At 31.2% G+C, this 20,569-nt stretch overlaps 1 protein-coding gene across 4 annotated transcripts; it reads left to right on the plus strand.

Annotated features, from left to right (window-relative positions):
- The first annotated feature begins 214 nt into the window (after nucleotides 1-214).
- LOC146918623 (peptidyl-prolyl cis-trans isomerase CYP40-like) lies at nucleotides 215-4,896 on the plus strand. Of its 4 annotated transcripts, none has more exons than XM_085720255.1 (8): nucleotides 216-1,332; nucleotides 2,359-2,481; nucleotides 2,698-2,785; nucleotides 2,908-2,960; nucleotides 3,077-3,282; nucleotides 3,401-3,466; nucleotides 3,712-3,795; nucleotides 4,474-4,896. In XM_085720255.1, exons 1-5 carry the CDS (start codon nucleotides 661-663, stop codon nucleotides 3,080-3,082), a joined length of 942 nt encoding a protein of 313 aa, XP_085576381.1. In that variant the 5' UTR covers nucleotides 216-660; the 3' UTR covers nucleotides 3,083-3,282; nucleotides 3,401-3,466; nucleotides 3,712-3,795; nucleotides 4,474-4,896. The 4 variants fall into 4 exon arrangements, with proteins under 4 accessions (XP_085576380.1, XP_085576381.1, XP_085576382.1 ...); XM_085720256.1 differs by having other exon boundaries at nucleotides 3,083-3,282; XM_085720254.1 differs by having other exon boundaries at nucleotides 215-1,332; nucleotides 2,908-3,282.
- The last annotated feature ends 15,673 nt before the right edge of the window (nucleotides 4,897-20,569 follow it).

The raw sequence follows: 20,569 nt of genomic DNA on the forward strand, positions 1-20,569 counted from the left end.
AAGATATACACTATAAGTTTTAACATCAGTTGACATAAGCATCTGATGGGAATTCCTGATAGCATATAACATTTACATCAGTTGATAATTGAAATGAGGGAAAAAACACGCGGTGGCATTTTCGCAATTTGAGTGAAAACTTTGTCTAACTTTTTTCACATCAGTGGTGAGAGACTGCCTGATGGGAAAACAAGGTTTCACTTTTACCTTATCCCTTTCCCTATGGCAAAACAGATCCACATTTTTCTCCTTCTTCACTTTTTCACTCAATCAAAAAACAACCGTGAAACCTCCAAAGCTCACCGTCAAAGCTCACCGTCCAAGCTCCAATCGTGAATCTCCAACCTCACCGTCCAAGTTCAATCAGTGGTTTCCTCTGGTAAGCTCTCTCTCTCTGACCTTTAAATCGTGAAACCCTAACCCATTTGTTGTTCAAAAAAAATTCGTGAAACCCTTACCTCTTTTCAATTCGTGAAACGCTAACAATGAGATCTCAACTATCTCCGACGACGGCGGTGCCGGAGAAGCACTCGTCGCGTGTCTCCGTGAAGTTCCTTCGCTCTACTTCAAACAAGATTTAAGACTTAAAAGACACAACTTCACTTCACTCTTCATCTTCGTCTTCATTTCTCTATCATTGTTTTTTCCTCTCTTCCGAAAATGCCGAACCCAAGAGTCTACTTCGACATCAGCATCGGCGGTGAACTCGAGGGTAGAATCGTAATCGAACTCTTCGCCGATGTTGTTCCCAAAACCGCCGAAAATTTCCGATCTCTCTGCACCGGCGAAAAAGGCATCGGTCCACACACCAACGTCCCTCTCCATTTCAAGAACTCCATCTTCCACCGTGTCGTCAAAGGCTTCATGATCCAAGGCGGTGACATCTCCGCCTCCGACGGAACCGGCGGCGAGTCAATCTACGGTCCAAATTTTGAAGACGAAAATTTCGACCTAAAACACGAACGGAAAGGGATTTTATCAATGGCGAATTCCGGTCCGAATACGAATGGGAGTCAGTTTTTTATTACGACGACGAGGACGCCGCATTTGGATGGGAAGCATGTGGTGTTTGGGAAGGTTGTGAAAGGGATTCGAGTTGTTAGGTCTGTTGAGCTTGGTCCGGTTGGGGAGAATGATCGGCCGGAGCAGGATGTTGTGATTGCTGATTGTGGGGAGATTGCTGAAGGGGAGGATGAAGGGGTGATTAACTTTTTTAAAGATGGTGATACTTTTGCTGATTGGCCTGTTGATCTTGATACGAAGCCGGAGGAGCTTGAATGGTGGATGAATGCTGTTGAATCTATCAAAGGCTTTGGAAATGAACACTATAAGGTGAATTTCAAAGAAGGGTTATTAGTACCTATTTTTGATTAGTACCTATTTTTGATTTATTACTTGAATTTTGATTTATTTTGAGGTTTGTATATGAGGATGTATTTGCTTATAGTTTTTATCTTCTGTTACTTATTTTTACTTATAAATGTCGTATTTTATCAATGATGTATTTGAATCTTGATTTAATAACCATGTAAGCTTAATGTTTTAGTTTTATTTGGGAATATAGTGGCTAGTTTTGGTCATTCTTCTGATCTGATGAGCACCTTTGTGGTATGCTGATGTATTGGAACATATGAATGTCTGTTTGTTTTAATCTAAAATAAACCCAAATTGCACATGTGATTGGAACATATGAATACGAATGGGAGTCAGTTTTTTATTACTGCTATAGTTGTAAAAAAAATAAAAAAGAGGATTTTAAGGGTAACGAAAAAGAAAAACATTGGAAACACCATTTGTAGAAAACACTATACTGTACTAATAGTGTAATACCATGTTTATGACAATGCAAACATACATTCTTTTCTGAGTGCACACTACAAGAAACTAATTAGTAGTACTTATCATAAGATTTTCCTAATTAATAGTGTTATATTATATTCCTTAGTAATTAATTTGCCTCTATTGTTATTTTATACTTCTGCCAATAACTATGCTGAGTCATATATGCTAGAAATATGATAGGAACCGTTATTTATACAAAAATTAAAATTGAACTTGAGGAAAAAATCTCCTTTACTAGGAAAAATTACTGCACAACAAACAGAAATACAGAAAATGTATAAACTGAAACAAAGAGAATACAGTTTGTGCTAAATCAGACTCTTCGAACTATGACCTTGACACTCTCACTTGTCTTGATATACTTATTTGGTCTCCAAATCATATTCTTACAACTTTTTTGGACTTGGATCTGCCTCTTATTTCGAAACAATTGTGCAACCTCTTGATCATTGATTCACAATATCTTTGAATTAAAACACATTTCGACTATTGATCAATCTCTTATTTGTACTGCAGATTTGGACTTTGCGATCAAGTGTGGTGGTCCCCAGATTAGAACTACAGATGGAATTGTGTATGAAACGGACAATGAGACACTTGGTCCTGCTACATACTTTGTTACTGATATACTATTTTGAGGTTTGTATATGAGGATGTATTTGCTTATAGTTTAGCTCTGTTACTTATTTTTACTTATAAATGTCGCATTTTATCAGTGATGTATTTGAATCTTGATTTGATAACCATGTAATAAGCTAAATATTTTAGTTTTATTTGGGAATATTCTGCCTAGTTTTGGTCATTCTTCTGATCTGATGATTACCGTATGTTGATGCATTGTCTTTTGTGAAACAGAAGCAAGATTATAAGATGGCTATCAAAAAGTATCGCAAGGCTTTGCGCTATTTGGACATGTGTTGGGAGAAGGATGGCGTTGACCAAGGTCGGTTTTAGTTAGTTTGTTGCTCATGTTCTATGATGTTCTGTTTTTGGTTGTTTCCGTCGCTAGTTACTGCTTTGCTTCTTTAGTATCTCATCTCATGGTTTGTTTTGCTGACGTTGCAGAGAAGAGCACCGCTTTAAGGAAGATAAAATCTCAAATCTTTACTAACAGCTCGGTAAGTATCACGTTGTCATCATTTTATGTGACTAGAGCTAGAGCAGACTTGTCCCACTAACTATTATCAGTTGAGATCAATAATTGTTTGTTGTCATGTACTAACTTTACTACAAGCTTTAGTAAAGTGAAGTGAAGTGAAATGAAGATCGTGGAAGGATGTGCGAGGATTCGTGAATTGAAGGATACGGTTAGGCTTATTGATTCCGATTTGGTTGAGTCTGCGAGGCAGATTCAGTTGCTTAATGGTACAAGGACAAATTTGTTGGCGCTTCAGCAGAAACTTAGGCTCATACTATATGTTAATCAAAGCCCACTGTGAGGTAGTCAAAAATATATTTTCAATTTTGCCTACTACTAGTGTTTCAGTTTCCCTAATAGAACTGCATCTTATAATATTTCATACATTGATTTTGAAAAACATGGCCTTCTTATGTATAGGTATCCTGTTATGACTCTGGCGTTAATGAAGGCAGGTCGTCCAATCTTCTTTTCGCTATGTGAATGGTAATTATTCTATTTTAGCATCTTGTTTATCTTTTGATCTACGTAACACATAATGAAGGTGTATCCGGTATCTGACACGCGTAGCTGTTTAACATCAACACATTTGATTACATTTAATCACTCTCATTTTTTCAAATTATTATCGGTGTATATGTCAGTATCGGATCTGCTGTACATATGTGCCAGTGCTTTATAGCATCCAATTTTAAGTACTCCTTTCTAATCAAACTTTCTTTGTTTGTTAGGGGAGATATGCATCCAGCTAAATGGGGTGCTAAAGTGGGAAATAGTTGGAGAACTAATGGAGACATAACTGATAATTGGGAAAGGTAAAAACCATGCACTCAATTGGTTGGTACTAGTAGTTTTTTGAAATGTAAACAAGTTCGATATTTACTAAAGTTGAACAATTGTGCATCTTTAGTAAAACCATGCACTCAATTTGCTCACTTGAAGGTTTATTTCATTTCATTGATCTCAATTTCAATTATTATTTTGATTATTTTTATTTGATAGAGCACTAGGGGGTCGTTAGATCCATGTATCCGACGCAACTCAGTGAGACAATGCTTGTTTATTTGATATGAATCGTGTGTTTTGTTACAGAAACAGTGTTGTGTTTATTTGTTATTGAGTGTCTCTATGAATCGTGTGTTTCTATGACTGTTTTGCTTTTACAGTCGTGTCTCTTTTGCCACTTGGATATACTTGATCGGATATATGACATAAATCATAAAAAAAAAAATTAAGAATTCTAATTTACCTTTTTACTATTCATCATGTTTCGTCATCTATGGTTTAGGAATTCAATTCTGTGAACCACTTATTGCAAGTGTTGAACTTCAGGATAATAGTTTAGCTGTATAATTCTGTGAACTACTTGGTTGTATCAGTATCACTAGAAGTAATAATTATATCTTGGAACTACCCTTATTATTCATTTATACTTTTGCTTATGACACTGGTTCATCTCTATCATCACATGTTCCATTTTGTTGAAATTGCAGGGTTTCGTGTGGTTTGTGGGATGCTATTATGTAGCAGAATTTTCTGGTTTTGGGGTATTGCAGCTGCAGATTAGTGGTTGTTAGTTTACTATCAGATGTAGCTCTTATTCCGATAGCGATCCAAGCATTTCAACTCTTATGCAATTCATGGTTACATGGTTACAGTTTTTGCTATGTATTTTTTGATAAAATTTGTTTCTTGAGTTAGTGTAAATATCATACTATGATAGGCCAAGGCTTATTTGATTGTGTATATTCTGCAGGAATATGAAGTGGAATATTGCAGGGTTAGTTTTACATCATAGGGGTTTTAGTTTTAGTTTTCACACTAGCTATATTGTATTCATATGCCTCTTTTATAGATTGGAATATTGACGTGGAAAATTGAGGATTGATTATGTAATATCCAATTAGATAATATAACTTTTTTTTTTGCATTAAAATTATACATAATTTGTTTTCATTTTATTACTATAAAAAAAAAAGAGCAGGGGTAAAGCTTATTTGATAAGCCATTTAAAAAAATATTTAGAAAAAAAAAATTATTTCACTACAGTGATATTGAAAACTGATGTGAAATATACATATTTCACTTCAGTGTCCATCGTATAACTGATGTGAAAGTGCAGGGTTAAATTTCAAAGTGCGTCTATTACATCAGTGCAAGTGGACCCGATGTAGAAATTCAAGATTTCACATCAGTCGCAACCTGATGTGAAAGGATGTGGACTTACCACATCATATCAGTTTACATCGGTTACAAACTGATGTAAAAAGTCGTTTCCAACTGATGTAAAAAATAATTTCTGTAGTAGTGAAAAAAACAATTATTAACATAGTAAAAAATAGTGAACATGAAACTCAAACTAGAAAGGGTGAAACAAATGGAGCACAAAATTTACCTTGAAGATGTGATTGTAATTTTGTAGAAAGGATGAGAATAAGTTTGTGAAGGATGAAAGATGAATTTAGAGCTTTGGCAAAATTTGGTGAAAACGCAATTTATGATCAAGTTGACAAAAGATACTCATCGAGGAAGAAGGTGACAATGTTGGCAGCGGTACAATGAGTAGAATCAATCCTCGGTGGTGCTGGATGGCGTGATGTTTCACCCTGTGTCTCTACAACTATGGGACAAATAATAAGAGAACAAGGGCATGAGAAGAGAAATTATGGAGGGGCTTTCAAAAGTATTATAAGAAAGTGCACACGTGGTTAGAAGTTAACTATGCATTTTGTCAAAAGTATTAACTATACATCAAACCAAAAATAATTACAAACAAATGGAATTCCCTCAACCCTCTAGTCGTTGCATCTTGATTGTTGAGCGAACTTATCCAGAGTTCTTAGTCTCATAGAGTTCTTTTCATTTGTTATTGTTAATAAGCATATCAAATTTGGCTCTCCATTTTTTCTTTTAACTTAGGATTTTTGCTCCGCTGATGTAAACCTGAATGCGATGTTGTAAATCATAAGCTAGATATCCTCAAATCTTTGTGATCTAATTTATATTAGGCTTACATATGTCTATAGTCACTGCAAATAGGGCTCATTTAAATTTTCATCCCTAAATTTACTAATCCTTCCAAAACTTCCTTGTAATTTCTAATCATGAGTTTTGGTCCTAATCTCATTTGATTATGTGGCATATGATTAGTGACGTGGCGATGATGTGTAGAATCTGACTGGGAAAGAACACGGATAACTCAACAAATTAAACCCAAAATGACCATTTTACCCTTGATGAAACTAGACAAAGGTGAAATGACTATTACACCCCTTACTTATTCTTCCTTCTCTTCCACCAACACAAACACCAACAATCATTTCCTTCTCAGTGAACAAATTATTCTTCAATCCACAATTGAAAGTGCTTTTTCTGCAATTCTTTCCTTCAACACACACTTTCGAAAATCAAATTGAAAGTGCTTTTTCTTTAATGGCCACAAACACAAGAGAAACAAATACAAGAAAAAAGCACTTCTCCACATTATTCCCACTTCTCTCCCTTCTCACTTTCACTTCAATCTTCTTCCTCCTCTATCAAATCTGCAATCATTCTTCTTCGTCCTCCTCCTCTTCCCTCAATCTTCTCTTCAATCCACAATTTCCAAATCAACAACAACCACCATGATTTGTGTGATTACTCTCATGGAAAATTGATCTACGACGAATTTTTTCTCACTTGCCAGTGCCACTCTGGTAACGGAGATGAAGTTGGTTTATTCGTCGAAGTCATCTCCGGTGGCGGTGGTTTCAGATTCGGGTTTGGAAGGATCCGAATCCGAGGGTGGTGTTTGCAGTTTAGTGGCTTGAGTGGTGGAGAGAAAGAAGGGCTTACAGAGAAGATTTTTGGAAGAAGAAGAAAGTGGGAATGGGTTTAAGAGTTGCACAATGGTTGTTGTTAAGTTCACCATTTTTTCTTCTCCTTTCTCACTCACATCTCTATTTTGGATAACACACCTTTTCTTTATTTTGTGTGGTGTACTTCTTTCTCACTCTCAAGTCTCTGTTTTGCGAATGGGATGGGTGGGCATTTCGATTGGGAATGCGGAAGTAGATGTAGGGTTCATGTGATTGGGAATGGGGAAGAAGAACATGCTTCTGAAGAGAGAAAAAGAGAGGGAATGGAAGCCAAGGGTATTTTGGTCAAAATGAAAAGTTCCTATGTAATAAGCTGAGTCAGCGAGGTGCTTACCCAGTCAGCTGGAGCCACATAAGCGCCACATCAGTAATCACTTGACACATGTGCAAACAAAAGTAATTAGGACCAAATTTCAAGTGATTAGAAATTGCAGGGAAATTTTGGACGGATTAGTAAGTATAGGGACGAAAATTCAAACGAACCATATTTGCAGGGACTATAAACATATTTAAGCCTTTATATTACATGAGTCGGAATAAAGTTCAAGTGTAGAATTGTAAAGTCACAACAATTACTCGCACACAACAAGGTAAGCAAATGATAGAGGCGAATGTACAACCCCTCTTTTGTTTTCTAGGGTAAGCCCTATTTACCTTAGGAAACAAAACAGAAGGTGCACACTTGACCAGATTCATTTGTTTATCTTGTTTAAGGTGATTCTCAAAACCTTTCAACTCTTCACATGAATATTGTTATCGATCATAAAACAAAATTCAAATCACAAAACTTATATTTGACTTGATAATTTACAACATTATTTCTAGGTTTTTCACGACCATATTTATACTAGCAGCTTGAAAAACATTTGTCAAGTGGATAAATTGGGAGATGAATTTGATATATTTGAGCAACTAGAAATTAACGGCCACAATAAGAAAAACAACCCGAGACTAGGAGCTTCTAAAGCCTTGCATATGGTCTTTTAACCGGCAACAATTGCAAGGCTGACATGAGTTCTATTTTTTTTAATTTATGTTGGTATTGGTTAGATTTATGTTTGTCAAAAGCATAATAGCATATATATATATATATATATATATATATATATATATATATAGAGTCAAAAATTACTTACAAATAAATAGAAGGCAAACGGTTCTTTGAATATGGCAAAGGAAGTGGAGGCATGTTATTTTTGGTTTCTAGTATCATATCATATCATATGAATTAAAGCCGTTGATCATGCATTTTTATGGCGCTTAATTACAAACTTCATGAGTACATATCACATTGGGTTGTCTATAATTAAGGTTGAGCAACAAAACTCTTGTTTTTTTTCTTCTATGATTGAATGTTGTACCGTAACACTATATTTGACAATCATACTAATGTATCAACAAATTCTATGACCAATCACATAATTCAAGGCGACAAAAAAATACTCTATGCCAAATACCAACACACAATAGCAAATTGCGGTGGTCGGCGGGACTTGGTCTCACGGAAATATGGGCATTTGCAACGTTTGCGGCGGGATTAGGCCGCTGCAAAGCCCATAATCACAACATAACCCTATAACACGGATAGAGAAAAAAATCAGGGAGAAGAGAGAAAGGGAAAGGGAAAGGGAAAGAAAAGAAGGTGGTTATGTTTTGGTTTTTTGGAGGGAGTATATATATAGAGAACGAGGGGATAAGGATTGAAGAATGGTGCCAAAATACAAGGCTAAAAGAGTAATTTAATAGGCGATAGAAATTGTGAAGGTAAGTAGTACTTGAAACATATGTTGTTGGAAAAAAATTGGAAAAAGGAAGCAGTAAAGAAGAAAGACAAATTGACATGACACTCAAAATGCCAGAAAACCTATTAGAGATGGGTAATGGATAGATAGATATAGGAGATAAATGTGTAGTTCTCTTTGTTTACATTAAATATGTTTTTAATTCTTATAAATATGTCAATTTTTCGTTTTAGTTCCTTTAATTTTTTTTTTAACTTCTAGTCTATATAAAATATGGGGAATGCTAAACAGGGCCCCCAGGGGCATTGATTAAACATCCAAAATAAGAAAGTTTTCACAATAAAGTAATGTAATCATTATTTGGTCAAAAGTAACACCTTATGTTTCCAAGGCAAAATTTCTATTTATGGGTTCCTTAACCAATGTCTCGGGGCACTGGTTAACAAGACCCATAAAATATTTCATCTTCATTTTTGGTTCCTTCTTTTAAGTAAATTAATAGGTGTATAATTCATATTTTTGAATAAAATTTTATAGAAAAATTTATAATATTATAAGAATCTCTAAAAAAAAATTATTTTTTTTAACAAAACATGAATTTTTAATCCATGTTTTGTTAAAAGTTCTAATTTTATTGGGGGAGAGATTTTTACAATATTCTATACATATTTGCACAATTTAGTTAAAAAAATACAAAAGTTAACTTAAAAATAAGGATAAAAAATAGTGATTGAAAACCTTTTTTTTTTTTTTTTGCTTTCAGTAGCTATTAAATTAGTCTTCCATATTGTAAGATAATTTAGAGTAAATCCTTGAAATTATGAATATTTCAAAATGCTTTATGAAATTGTCAAATTCTCTTCATACCATTCTTTCCGAAAACATGTTAAGGATTAAATTAATAGTAAGTGGTTAAAGATAGAGATTAAATTGATATTAAGTTATTAAAAGATATGGATCTAATTGATTAAATTTGGGGACCAGCTTTCCTTTAAAAAAAGAAAAAAGAATTCGAGGACCAACTTTATAGTTTAATAGAGTCGATACCCATTTTAAAATATTCATAATACATATTTGTTATTTAAGAGTGTCTTATAAAGTTGGAGATTAATTTAATGATTTATTGCTTGTTTTTCCATTCACCTCATTCTATATTTTTGTTTCTGATTTTTATTTGTCAAATCTCTTGGAGCATCCAAAAGGGCATAACTTCATTTTTTTTTAGTACTTAATGGTTCGTTAAGAGTTTTTTTATTGGTTCATCTAGAATGATCAAGTCTATGGTATTGGTGCCTTAGAAAATAAATCTTACACTATAGATAAGATTGTTTCAGTCCAATAAATCTCATCAATGAAATATGATTTGATTTATTGATTCTAAGATTAAAAAATAAATTTTTTTTCATAATGCAACTATAATTTATGTCTGCCTGTTAGACAAAGCCCGTTAACTATTGGTGCTCTTTATTCTTGAAGAATTCTTGATGTTATTTTTCTAGAGATATAACATTGCTTAGTTTTTAAAGGGGGCTTCTATGGTGCAATCAGTAAATTGACTCTTTTGGAAAAGTTATTTTGTTTAGCCAATAGTTGATGTCATGTCACCTAGTGTCCTGCTGGTGGACCACTCTAAGACTAAACTTTACATTATTACAAATCAGTCCTTATACAAAATATCAAGGGGAATTTTAATCTTAGTGCACAAATGAGAATCTATGTGTTGAAGGCGAAAAGCAGTATGGAGGAGGATGTGATTATTTTTTTAGAATTTTCATCATTCTGTTTGTTTTTTGAGAAAATTGAAGAACATTAGTTTATAAAGATTTAATTTTTAGGATTTCTAAGAGAAGGGGGTTTTATTAATTGATTGATTGGAACCTTGTGAAAATCTGTTTATAATTGTTCAATGTTAGGTGTATAATATCACATGTTTTTTAGATTTTTTCATTGATTCCGTTTCTTTCCCCATAAATTGTAGAATTGGAACCTTGAGAAAAATCAGTATACAAAGGTTCAATTTGTTAGGGTTTTCAAGAAAAGGGTCATTTTGTTAATTAAATTGAGATATAATCTAATTTGAGGATTTTTTTTTTCGAAAAAAACTGATCATATATTAAGATATTAAATCGTGAAAGTACAAAGATTGGGCCGGTATTGGAACTTCTCCTACCCAACCCCGGTTAGGTTCAGTGGTTTCAATTTGTTAGGGTTTTCAAGAAAAGGGTCATTTTGTTAATTAAATTGAGATATAATATAATTTGAGGATTAACTTCACCATATATTTCCCCTTTTTTAAAAAGTAACAACAAAGTTGGCATCTTCAAAAGGAAAAGGAATGGTTTTAAATAAATCGCGGAGAGTAATTATGGCTATTGCGGTTCTTACTTCTCTCCCATCCTATGGCATGAAGATTAGATGGTTTCCCCAATATGCATGCGAGACTTTGGATCATACAATGAGGAATTTTTTTTGGTTAGGTGGTAATGATAAAGCTATGCACATGGTGAGTTGGAAGAAGATTTCTTAACCTATAAAGTAGGTTACTTGTGTATTCGTACGACATGATTTCAAAATTTGGCTTTACGTGGAAATCTGATTTGGAGTCTCTTGTAGGACGACAATAAGCCATAGGTCAAGGTTTTGTCAACCTAATATTTGAAAGAAGACAATTTGTTTCTCGATAAACCAGGTTCAGGTTCCTCTACTTAAAAAGAAATTTTGAAAGCATTGAACTTGTTACAAGACAGGTTAACCTTCAAGATGGTAACACTAATATTTGGTTCAAACAATAGATTTCTAAGAAACGTTTATGTGAGATGGTAGAGGATAGAACACCTTCTGACGAGTGACGAGTGCCTTAAGATCGAAGATATTTGGATCGAAGATGCTTGAAAACTAGACGAGACTTGATCTAGGACCCTCCCTTATAACATTACTATGACCATACAAAGGTATGCTACCATGTTTTGTTGAAACGGTAGATGATGCCTTGCTCTAGCAGGATAGTCTTGATGGCCAATATTAAGCGAAGAGTAGTTACTAATGGCTTCTCTCTTGCCATCAATCATTGCATCAAAAGAATCTTGGTCTTGGTCTTGGGTAGGTTAAAACTCTATCAATGAACTTTTTTATGTGTATATTCAAAGACTTTGATAAAAAAGCACAAAATTGAACTGATAAATAGTCTAGCTTATTTTACACATCTAATAAAAAATAGGATAGAAAATAAAAAATATCAATGCAGAAAAACACCTTAGAAAAAAACTGATGCCTTCAACAAAGAAGGAGCAAGGCACTTTAAAAAACAACTAAAAACAGAATAGGAAATGAAAAATAGAAAATATTTAACAAAGCCTTCAACAAAGTAATTCCTATCCATGGTGAACTTTTGTTTGGGAACAAAACTGGTGGCAAATATTTGATCTTGGCAAAGAGCTCATCATAGAGAAGAATCTTGTCAAGTAATTACTATCCATGGTGAACTTTTTGTAATAATTTGTTTCTATATACAGTTGAGGCAATTGCATTGTTACTGCAGCAAAACTTGATAGCGGAAACAATCAAGGTTGTTTTTTAAAAATCTAAATCAAAGCATGTAGAAAGAAAATGAGATAAATTAACAAAAAGATGGTTCCTGTATTTGTAGTATATGCAACTCTAGATCTATTTATCTGTAATGTTTTAAAATTTGAAGCATTTGCATGTAATGTTTTAAAATTTGAAGCATTTGCATTCTTTTTCTATATGTACAATAATTTGCATAAAAATAATCTTATTATGTTTTGCGTGTGATTTAATGAAATCGAGTAATGTAACTTGCATTTTGAAGTTAATCAATGACATTGTCACGCCTAGTTTCAAGTGCTATACATGATCAGTACCAAAACTTATTGCAACTTTTTGAATGTGGTGGCTACCCTCCAGAAGTAAACTATGTGTTTCTTGGTCATATTGAGATAGAATTCATCTCTTGAGAGAAAACCATGAAGCTACAAAGATGAACCTTCACAAAAAAGGAAGCAGTATTTGGAAATTATATGCTTGCTTTTGACCTACAAAATAAGATATCGATATAGAATTCATCTCTTGAGAGAAAATTATGAAGTTGCAAAGATGAACCTTCCCCACAAAAAGAAAGACTTGTAATTTTTTTTTGCTTAGCTGAACAAAAAAAAATCATACCTTTGCCACCAAAAGAACTTACCGACATCTTCAATGTCACAATATTTATGCTCTTCTTGATTCATCACAGATTAAATTATTTATACTCATTTGCTGCTACCGAGTCTAAGACAAAAGGGGGAAATGATAGAAAGAAACAACTATCAAGGAACATAAAAAAGAGTAATTTTTTTTATTGACATAGTAAAAAGGAGTGAACATGAAACTGAAACTTGAAAGCGAGAAACAAACGGAACACAAAAATTTAACTTGAAGATGTGATGGTAATCTGTACAAAAAGGATGTGAATAAATTTGCAAAGCAGAAAGGATGAAAGATAAATTTAAAGTTTTGGCAAAATTTGGTGAAAACCCAAGCTATGATCAAGTTTACAAAAGAGACTCATGGAGGAAGAAGATTGCAATGTTGGTGGCGGCACAATGAGTAGTTGCAATCCTCGGTGACACGGGAAGGTGTGACGTACTTCACTTGGTACCTCTAAAGCTAAAAGATAAATAAAAAGATAACACAAGCGAGAGAAGAGAAAAGAGAGGGGTTTTCAAAAGTATTTACATAAGGAAGTACACATATGGGTGGTTAAAACTTAACTATACATTTTGTCAAAAAAATAAAAAATAAATTAACTAAAGGTACAACCAAAATTAATTAAAAACAAATGGAACACCCTCAACCCTTTATTGCTGCTTGTTGAACGAACCTATCCCAGAGTTCAGTAGTTCTCAGTATCAACTCGTTCTTCTCAATTGCGAATTTTTTTTTTGCACAAGCTAAAATGGTATATATTAAAAATGCAGATGAAACGCCTTGCACAAGGTGTGCAAAAAGCAAGACACTGCTAATAATTATCCACTTTAGTTATGATTTCTCTTCTTTCATGTAAACATTAGTATACATAACTTGAAAGTGATGTTGTAAATCATCAAGCCAGATACCTGAAGACTTTATCAAGTCTTTGTTATGCAATTCAGGACAATAAACAAGTATAAAGTAAAAAAGACGCATGAATCACTCACACAAAGCAAGGTAAGCAAATGATGGAGGCGAATGCACAAACTCATCTTTTGGTTTTTGGGAACGACCTCTCTACCCTAAAAAACAAAAGAAGAGGAGCACAGTTCCCTCCTTATCTTGTTGCGTGCAAGTCCTTCTCACAATCTTTTAACTCTACACATGAATATTATTTGAATCATATAACAAAACTTAAATCACCAACATCTACAACGTCACTAGCTTGACAATCTACAACATTCGATTCTAGGTTTTTCACCGTCATATTTATCTCAACATAGCGGAAAACTTTCGTCAAGTGGATAAATTGGGAGGTGAGTCTGATATACTTGAGCAAATATTAACATCATTATAATAATTAAGACTGAGAGCTACTAAACTGATGAGATTTTTCAACTAGCGACAATTGCAAGGTTGATGGGAGTGCCATTTATTTTTAATTAATTTTGGTTTTGGTTAGATTTCTGTTTGTCAAATGGTTCTTTGAATATGGTAAAGGAAGTAGGAGGCTTAGAGCCCGTTTGTTATAGTTTTTTTAAAGAAAAAAAAATCATTTTTTTAAAAAAAATAATCTCTTTTAAGAGTGTTGCATCCGCTTGTTACAACTTTTTCAAAAAAATCAAAATCTGAAAACAAATCTAAAAACAGCTTCAAATGAGAAGCTGTTAAAAGCATCTTCTCAAAAAATATATTTTTTTTAGAGGAGAGAGAAAATATGGTTTAAAATATTGAACTAAATTTGTATCAAAAAATCGATTTTATATAGTTGTATCCAAACAAACTAAATTATTTGTTTAAAAAAACGATTTTTATTTCGGTAAACAAACGCGAAATAGATTCTAATTTTTCATAAAATCTCTAAAATATAATCTCTAAATTATTTCATGTCAAAATCACTTTTATTTTAATTTGTAACAAACAGGCCCTTAGTGTTATTTTTGGTGTCTACCATGATATGAATGTCTTCTTGAAGAAATTTAAAGTCGTATATATCATGCATTTGTATACCTCTTACAATCTTCACGAGTACATATCATATTGGGTTCTTATAATTATGGCTGAGGATGAGCAACATAGCTCTCATATTTCCCATAATTGATGTTGTACCATAACAGTATAAAAAATACGATATTATTTGTCTTAATTTCATTATCAAAAGTTGAAGATACTCTAATCTTTCATGGGTTAAACAAATTTTTATCTTTATAAACATAGCGAATTTTGTTTTTATTCCTTATAAAAAAAGACATGTTTATGTCTCCATTAAATTTTTAAGCATGCAATTTTAGTCTCTACTAAATTTAAATTTGTATAATATAAACTTTTAAATTTCTAAATTAATTTTTCATGCATGTTTAACACCATATAAAAGTTCTTCCACAAAAAATTAATTCAAATTTTTTATTACCATATAAGAGATTTCACATTTATCTTCTTATTATGCCTGCTTCTTCTTTGGTGGGAGTATATATAGAGAGAAAACGAGGGGATAAGGATTGAAGAATGGTGCCAAAATACAAGGCTAAAAGAGTAATTTGATAGACGATAAAAATTGTGAAGGTAGATAGTACTTGAAACATATGTTATTATTGGAGAAAAATTGAAAAAAGGAAACAGTAAAGAAGAAAGACAAATTGACATGAAACTAAAAATGTGAGAAAACCTGTTAGAGATGGTTAATGGATTAGGAGATAAATGTGCAGCTCTCTTTGTTAATATTTTGCTTCACTCTTCTCTTTTTTCGAGTAGCTATCAAATAAGTCTTCGATATTGTAAGATAATTTCGAGTGAGTCCTTGAAATTATGAATATTTCAAGATGCTCCGCTCTCTCTGTCAAATTCTATTCATACTATTCTTTTCAAAAACATGTTAAGAACTAAATTAAATTAATAGTAAGTGGTTAAAGATAGAAATGAAATTGATAGTAAGTTAATATAATAGATTAGATATAGATCTAATTGATAGTAGGTAGTTAAATTTGAGGACCGACTTGATAGTTTAATATAGTCGATACCGTTTTAAAATATTCGCAATACCCTATTTGAGAGTGTCTTATAAAGTTGGAGAATAATTTGATGATTTATTGAGTGTTTTTTCATTCACCTCATTCTATATATATATATATATATATATATATATATATATATATATATATATATGGGTAATGCTAATGCACACCCACCTTAATTTTAGAAGGTGTGTGTTAGCATCGTACACCTTTTTGTTTTGGACCAAAAATACCCTTTTCTCTTTCTCCAATTGTGATTAAATACATGGCTTTAAAGTCTTTTCCTTTTCTATAACCATCAATTTCTCTCTCCAATAAAACAAAAAGATATTGGCTTCTCTCTCTTTCTCTCAAGAGGTTAATTGCTCATATTCTGTCGTCATCCCCCTTCTTCCAATTGCCTTTGAGTTGCAGTTCATGAATATAGATAAAAGTCACACCAACCCTCATGACTCAACAAAAATTTTAGAAGACAATAATTACACCTCTTCAAATTATCAATAAGGCTTTCTAGTTACAAAAAAAATTAGATTTGGTCTGGCATTTTATAAAAGAAAAAATGAGATTGAATTTACAAAATTCCAAAAACTGAAAAAATGAGATTGAGTTTAGAAAATTTCAAAAACGGGTTTCTACCAAAATCCTTTGTTAAAAAAAATCTGGAAAATCTATTAAAAAATAAGGAACAAGAAGATAGCTTATCTTTATATAATACAAAATCATAAATCTATAAGCAATAGTACACGTGACGTCTTCATATTCTCCATCTCATTTAATGTTTTTTTATCTACCAATCAAAATGGATCTTTACTCATTCATTTTCTATTAGCCAATCAAAATGAATCATATGTCTCATTTATTTTTCATCAACCAATCAAAGTTGATTATGACATATTCTTTCCTATATATAGACAATTTGATTTTCATTATTTTCATCTACCTCTCTATTCCATAAAAAAATCATTGCTTTCAACCCCATTCTCTTTTATTTTATTTATTTATTTATTTCTTATTTTTTATTGTTTTATTGTATAATTTATTTAACATTTCTTATTCTTATGTTACTTTATATTGTGATTTCTTATGTTATTGTTTTCTTATTCATATTCTCTCTTTTCAATTTTTTTTTTGGGTTTATAAGTTTTTTGTTTTTTACCGGATCTTTAGTTTGGACATGGATGTCAATCAAGAGAAAAGAAGAAATGCATCACATATCAATCAAAAAATATATCGAGGATTTCTATAACCCTTTTGTTTTATTTTAATCTCTCGATACTCGCAACCTTTTCTATCTATTTATTTTTCTTTGTTTACCTTTTCTTATATTTCTTATATTTTTATTTTACTTTTGATAATTTGCTCTTTTATATTTTACTTTGGGGATTATATTTGATTTTTCTCTATTTTTCCTACTTTATACTTGAGATGGAAAGCAGATAGACAAGAAGAAATGCGTCTCATTTTCACAAAACAGGTTGAATTGATAACTTTGGAGTGATATCTTCCAAATGATCTTTTTTTGAGAGGAAAATGATACTTTTCTGTATATGTCAAAAAGAAAATCGTTTTTATGGCATCTTTAATTTATTTTTTTCCGGTAAAAAGTTCATTTTTCTTTAACTAAAAGGGAGCAAGGTGCTATCCTAAAATTTTAAGTGCATTTTATAAAATAATAAACCCTGTAATCATTTATGCTTTATTTCTTTTTCCAAATTAAATATATAAATGAATTCATACAATTATTAAAATTAATATCCTAATTAAAGATTATTAAATTATTATGTTTTTTTAGAGAAAAATATTAATCGTTTTATTCAAATCCATATTTTGGTATTCAATTCATTCATTCTATTATTAAAACTAATAATCACAAATGCTTTAAAACCGACTCCATATTTAACTCTTTCCATAATCTTCGCTTCATCCATCATTTCTACAAAAAAACAATTCTTTCACAACACTTCTACAAACTTTAAAAATTAAATTGATTGATTTTGAAATTATAATTACTATAATTTAATAGAATGAAAATCAGGTATTTCGGCTCAAGTTGTTTATTAACTCCATCAAATAAATAATTTTTCGTGAGAATCTGAATTTTAGTTACTAATTCGCGGTTGAAATTTGAATTAGTAAAGTTCATTTCTCCTAGGAACTGTAGGGTTAACACAAACAATAAAAATATCAAGACACATAAATACCAATTTTTTTTTAGGGAATAAATACTCATTATCCTTCTTCCTATAAATAATCAAATAATATAATTTTCACTAAACGTGCATTATTACTTTTCTAAGAATAATCAGATTAAATATTTCATCATATTTTACACCAATTCCTTTTTTCAAAAATGATATTGCAAAGGTATGTACTGCAAATTTGATTCTATTTAATGATGGTTTTTTGGTTCATGCTACTAACAGTTTGATTTTGTATTTTGTTTGTGTTGGATTGCAGCCTAATATCTCACTTCCTCAGTTAATTTTTTTTTTATCATGTAATATTTTAGTTTTTTATTTGAGAAGTTTTTTGACAGATCACAAGAAGACATCTCTATTATATACAATTGTCTTCTTAAAAATTAAAAGTACATCTGATATCTTCACATTCTAAAGAGCATTAAACACTAATACACCTCATAAAAAAGTTTACACATGTGATATATTTGACAAGACAATATGTCTGTGTAAACATGCATTAATTTTTTTATTAATTACCTTATTTATAAGCGAAAAGTTGTAAAAGTCTTATAATTGACAAAACTAAATGAATTTTCGATTACTTATTAATCATGTTTCAATGGCAGCCATCAACTTATCATCATTTTTTGATTTCTCAACCAATCAAGTGAAGTAAGCCAAATGTAAATTTTGTTGGTAGAACAAATATAACTTCCTAACAAGCAAAATGTTAAATGCTTTTCTTCTCAACTTTTAACAATAACATAGCATGTTGACTTGACATTTTTTCCTTGACCTTTAATTTCCATTTCTTTCTTTTCTCAAATAAGAAATGTACAATTGATGTCATTGCAACGACCATTGAATATGAGTATTTGTCATTGCAAAGACCATTGAATTGCTTATAAAATTGAATTAATTCAAATTATTTATGGTCAATTTGTTTTAAAAAAAAAACGGATCCTAAAATTATGTCAGATTATTCATTATACAGTTGATTTAATCATAATGTTATGAGTAGTCTCATTTTATTGTTTTACAAAAGATGCAAAATCATGTTTGCATTTAATTGTAATATCAATTGTCTAATTCAACGTATTTATTGGTTTTCTTTGATTGTGTTTTTTCCATGATGTTAGAGGTTGTTGGTACAAACTCGGACAAAGAAGAAAAAAATAAAAAAAAATTATAAAGAAAAAAATTAATCTAACAACTAATCTCTCTATTAACAAAAGCCTTTCCATATTTCAAGAGTGCACATGTCTTCTTAAATTTCTAAAGAGTATTAATTATTTCTTCGTGTCATAAAAAACGTATAGCTAAAAAAAAAGGTATGTTTTAAAATAGAGATTACGGGTATTTTAAAAAAAAAAATGTATAGCTAATATTTGAGTCTGATATTGAGAGGAAAACAATATCACATGGTTGATTTCAAATCATGTAGCTAAAAAGCAATGTGAGGAAAATCATTTTAACTATTGTTTTAATTTACGAAAAAATATCATACGTACATAATTATTTATTTTTTTATAAGCAAAGAGGTAGGGAGGACATCAAGATGAATCCACAACATCCCAACTAGATTGACACCCTGCACAAACATCCATCGTCTGCCACCTACTTCATATATATTACATATTAGGTTAACCAATCAAATTTTATTAAATCATCACCTTTTATTATTTAAACTAATTCCAATGTAAGATGTGTCATTTTTATATAATAAGTAAATCAAATGGCATGCTTTTGTATATTTGCATATATAATATTCTATGTTATTACAAACATCATCACATAATTTCTTATTTTGTACATTATTGAACACGTAATTTTTTTTTTGAAGAATGAACACGTAAATTATTTTTCTTTACTCTTTATATAATAAACATTTTGCTTACTTCAAATCAAAAATATAGCTCCCGGATACCCAACCTTTCTCTTGGCCTTAACAAAAAAAAAATCAAAAATATATGTGACATCTTCACATTCCCCATCTTATTTGATGTTTTTTTATTTGTTTAGTTTATGTAATTTATAAAACATGAAATGACTAAAAGAGAATACTAAAAAAATATTATAAACTCATTCAAATCTCAATTCACAATAAATGAAAATGGTACACTCCTATAATACGTGATTTCTTTTATGGGAAAATTGATACCATTAAGCACCAACTAATATAAAAAATCTCACTTTGATTTGACGTGATATACATGGAACTTTTGTTCAAAAAAATTGCATTTATAATCAATTATCATTGATTAAGTACTATTAGGTGGTGAAAAATGTATTGATCATTTTTTTTCAACCAATCAAATCTAACCATATATCCTTTGTTTTAATTTTTAACTGGTCAGAGTTAAGCAAATCATCATAAGTTTTTATATGTTGAGTTGTACATTACACAAGTGAACCAATAAAATTATAGCATAGTACCAATTTTTAATATGTAAATCAATTAGAGTATAACATGCATCACTTTTTATGTTGTGAGCCAATTAAACATTTTAGAATTAACCAATTTCGCATCATATTTTTTATTTGTTTAAAATGTAACTTGCTTCCATTATTTTCCTATATATAGTATATGTTTCTTTCATCATTTTCACAT

Source organism: Medicago sativa, chromosome 6 (assembly GCF_051527215.1).
Source record: "Medicago sativa cultivar Bolivia chromosome 6, Bolivia_mono, whole genome shotgun sequence".
Taxonomy (NCBI): Eukaryota; Viridiplantae; Streptophyta; class Magnoliopsida; order Fabales; family Fabaceae; genus Medicago; species Medicago sativa.

Excerpts from the sequence above, each read along its gene's own strand:
- LOC146918623 (XM_085720254.1), top strand. The coding sequence starts at position 661 with ATGCCGAACCCAAGAGTCTACTTCGACATCAGCATCGGCGGTGAACTC. Across the intron at positions 1,333-2,358 it reads TTGGAAATGAACACTATAAG|ATTTGGACTTTGCGATCAAG; the intron begins GTGAATTTCAAA and ends TTTGTACTGCAG. Across the intron at positions 2,786-2,907 it reads GAAGGATGGCGTTGACCAAG|AGAAGAGCACCGCTTTAAGG; the intron begins GTCGGTTTTAGT and ends CTGACGTTGCAG.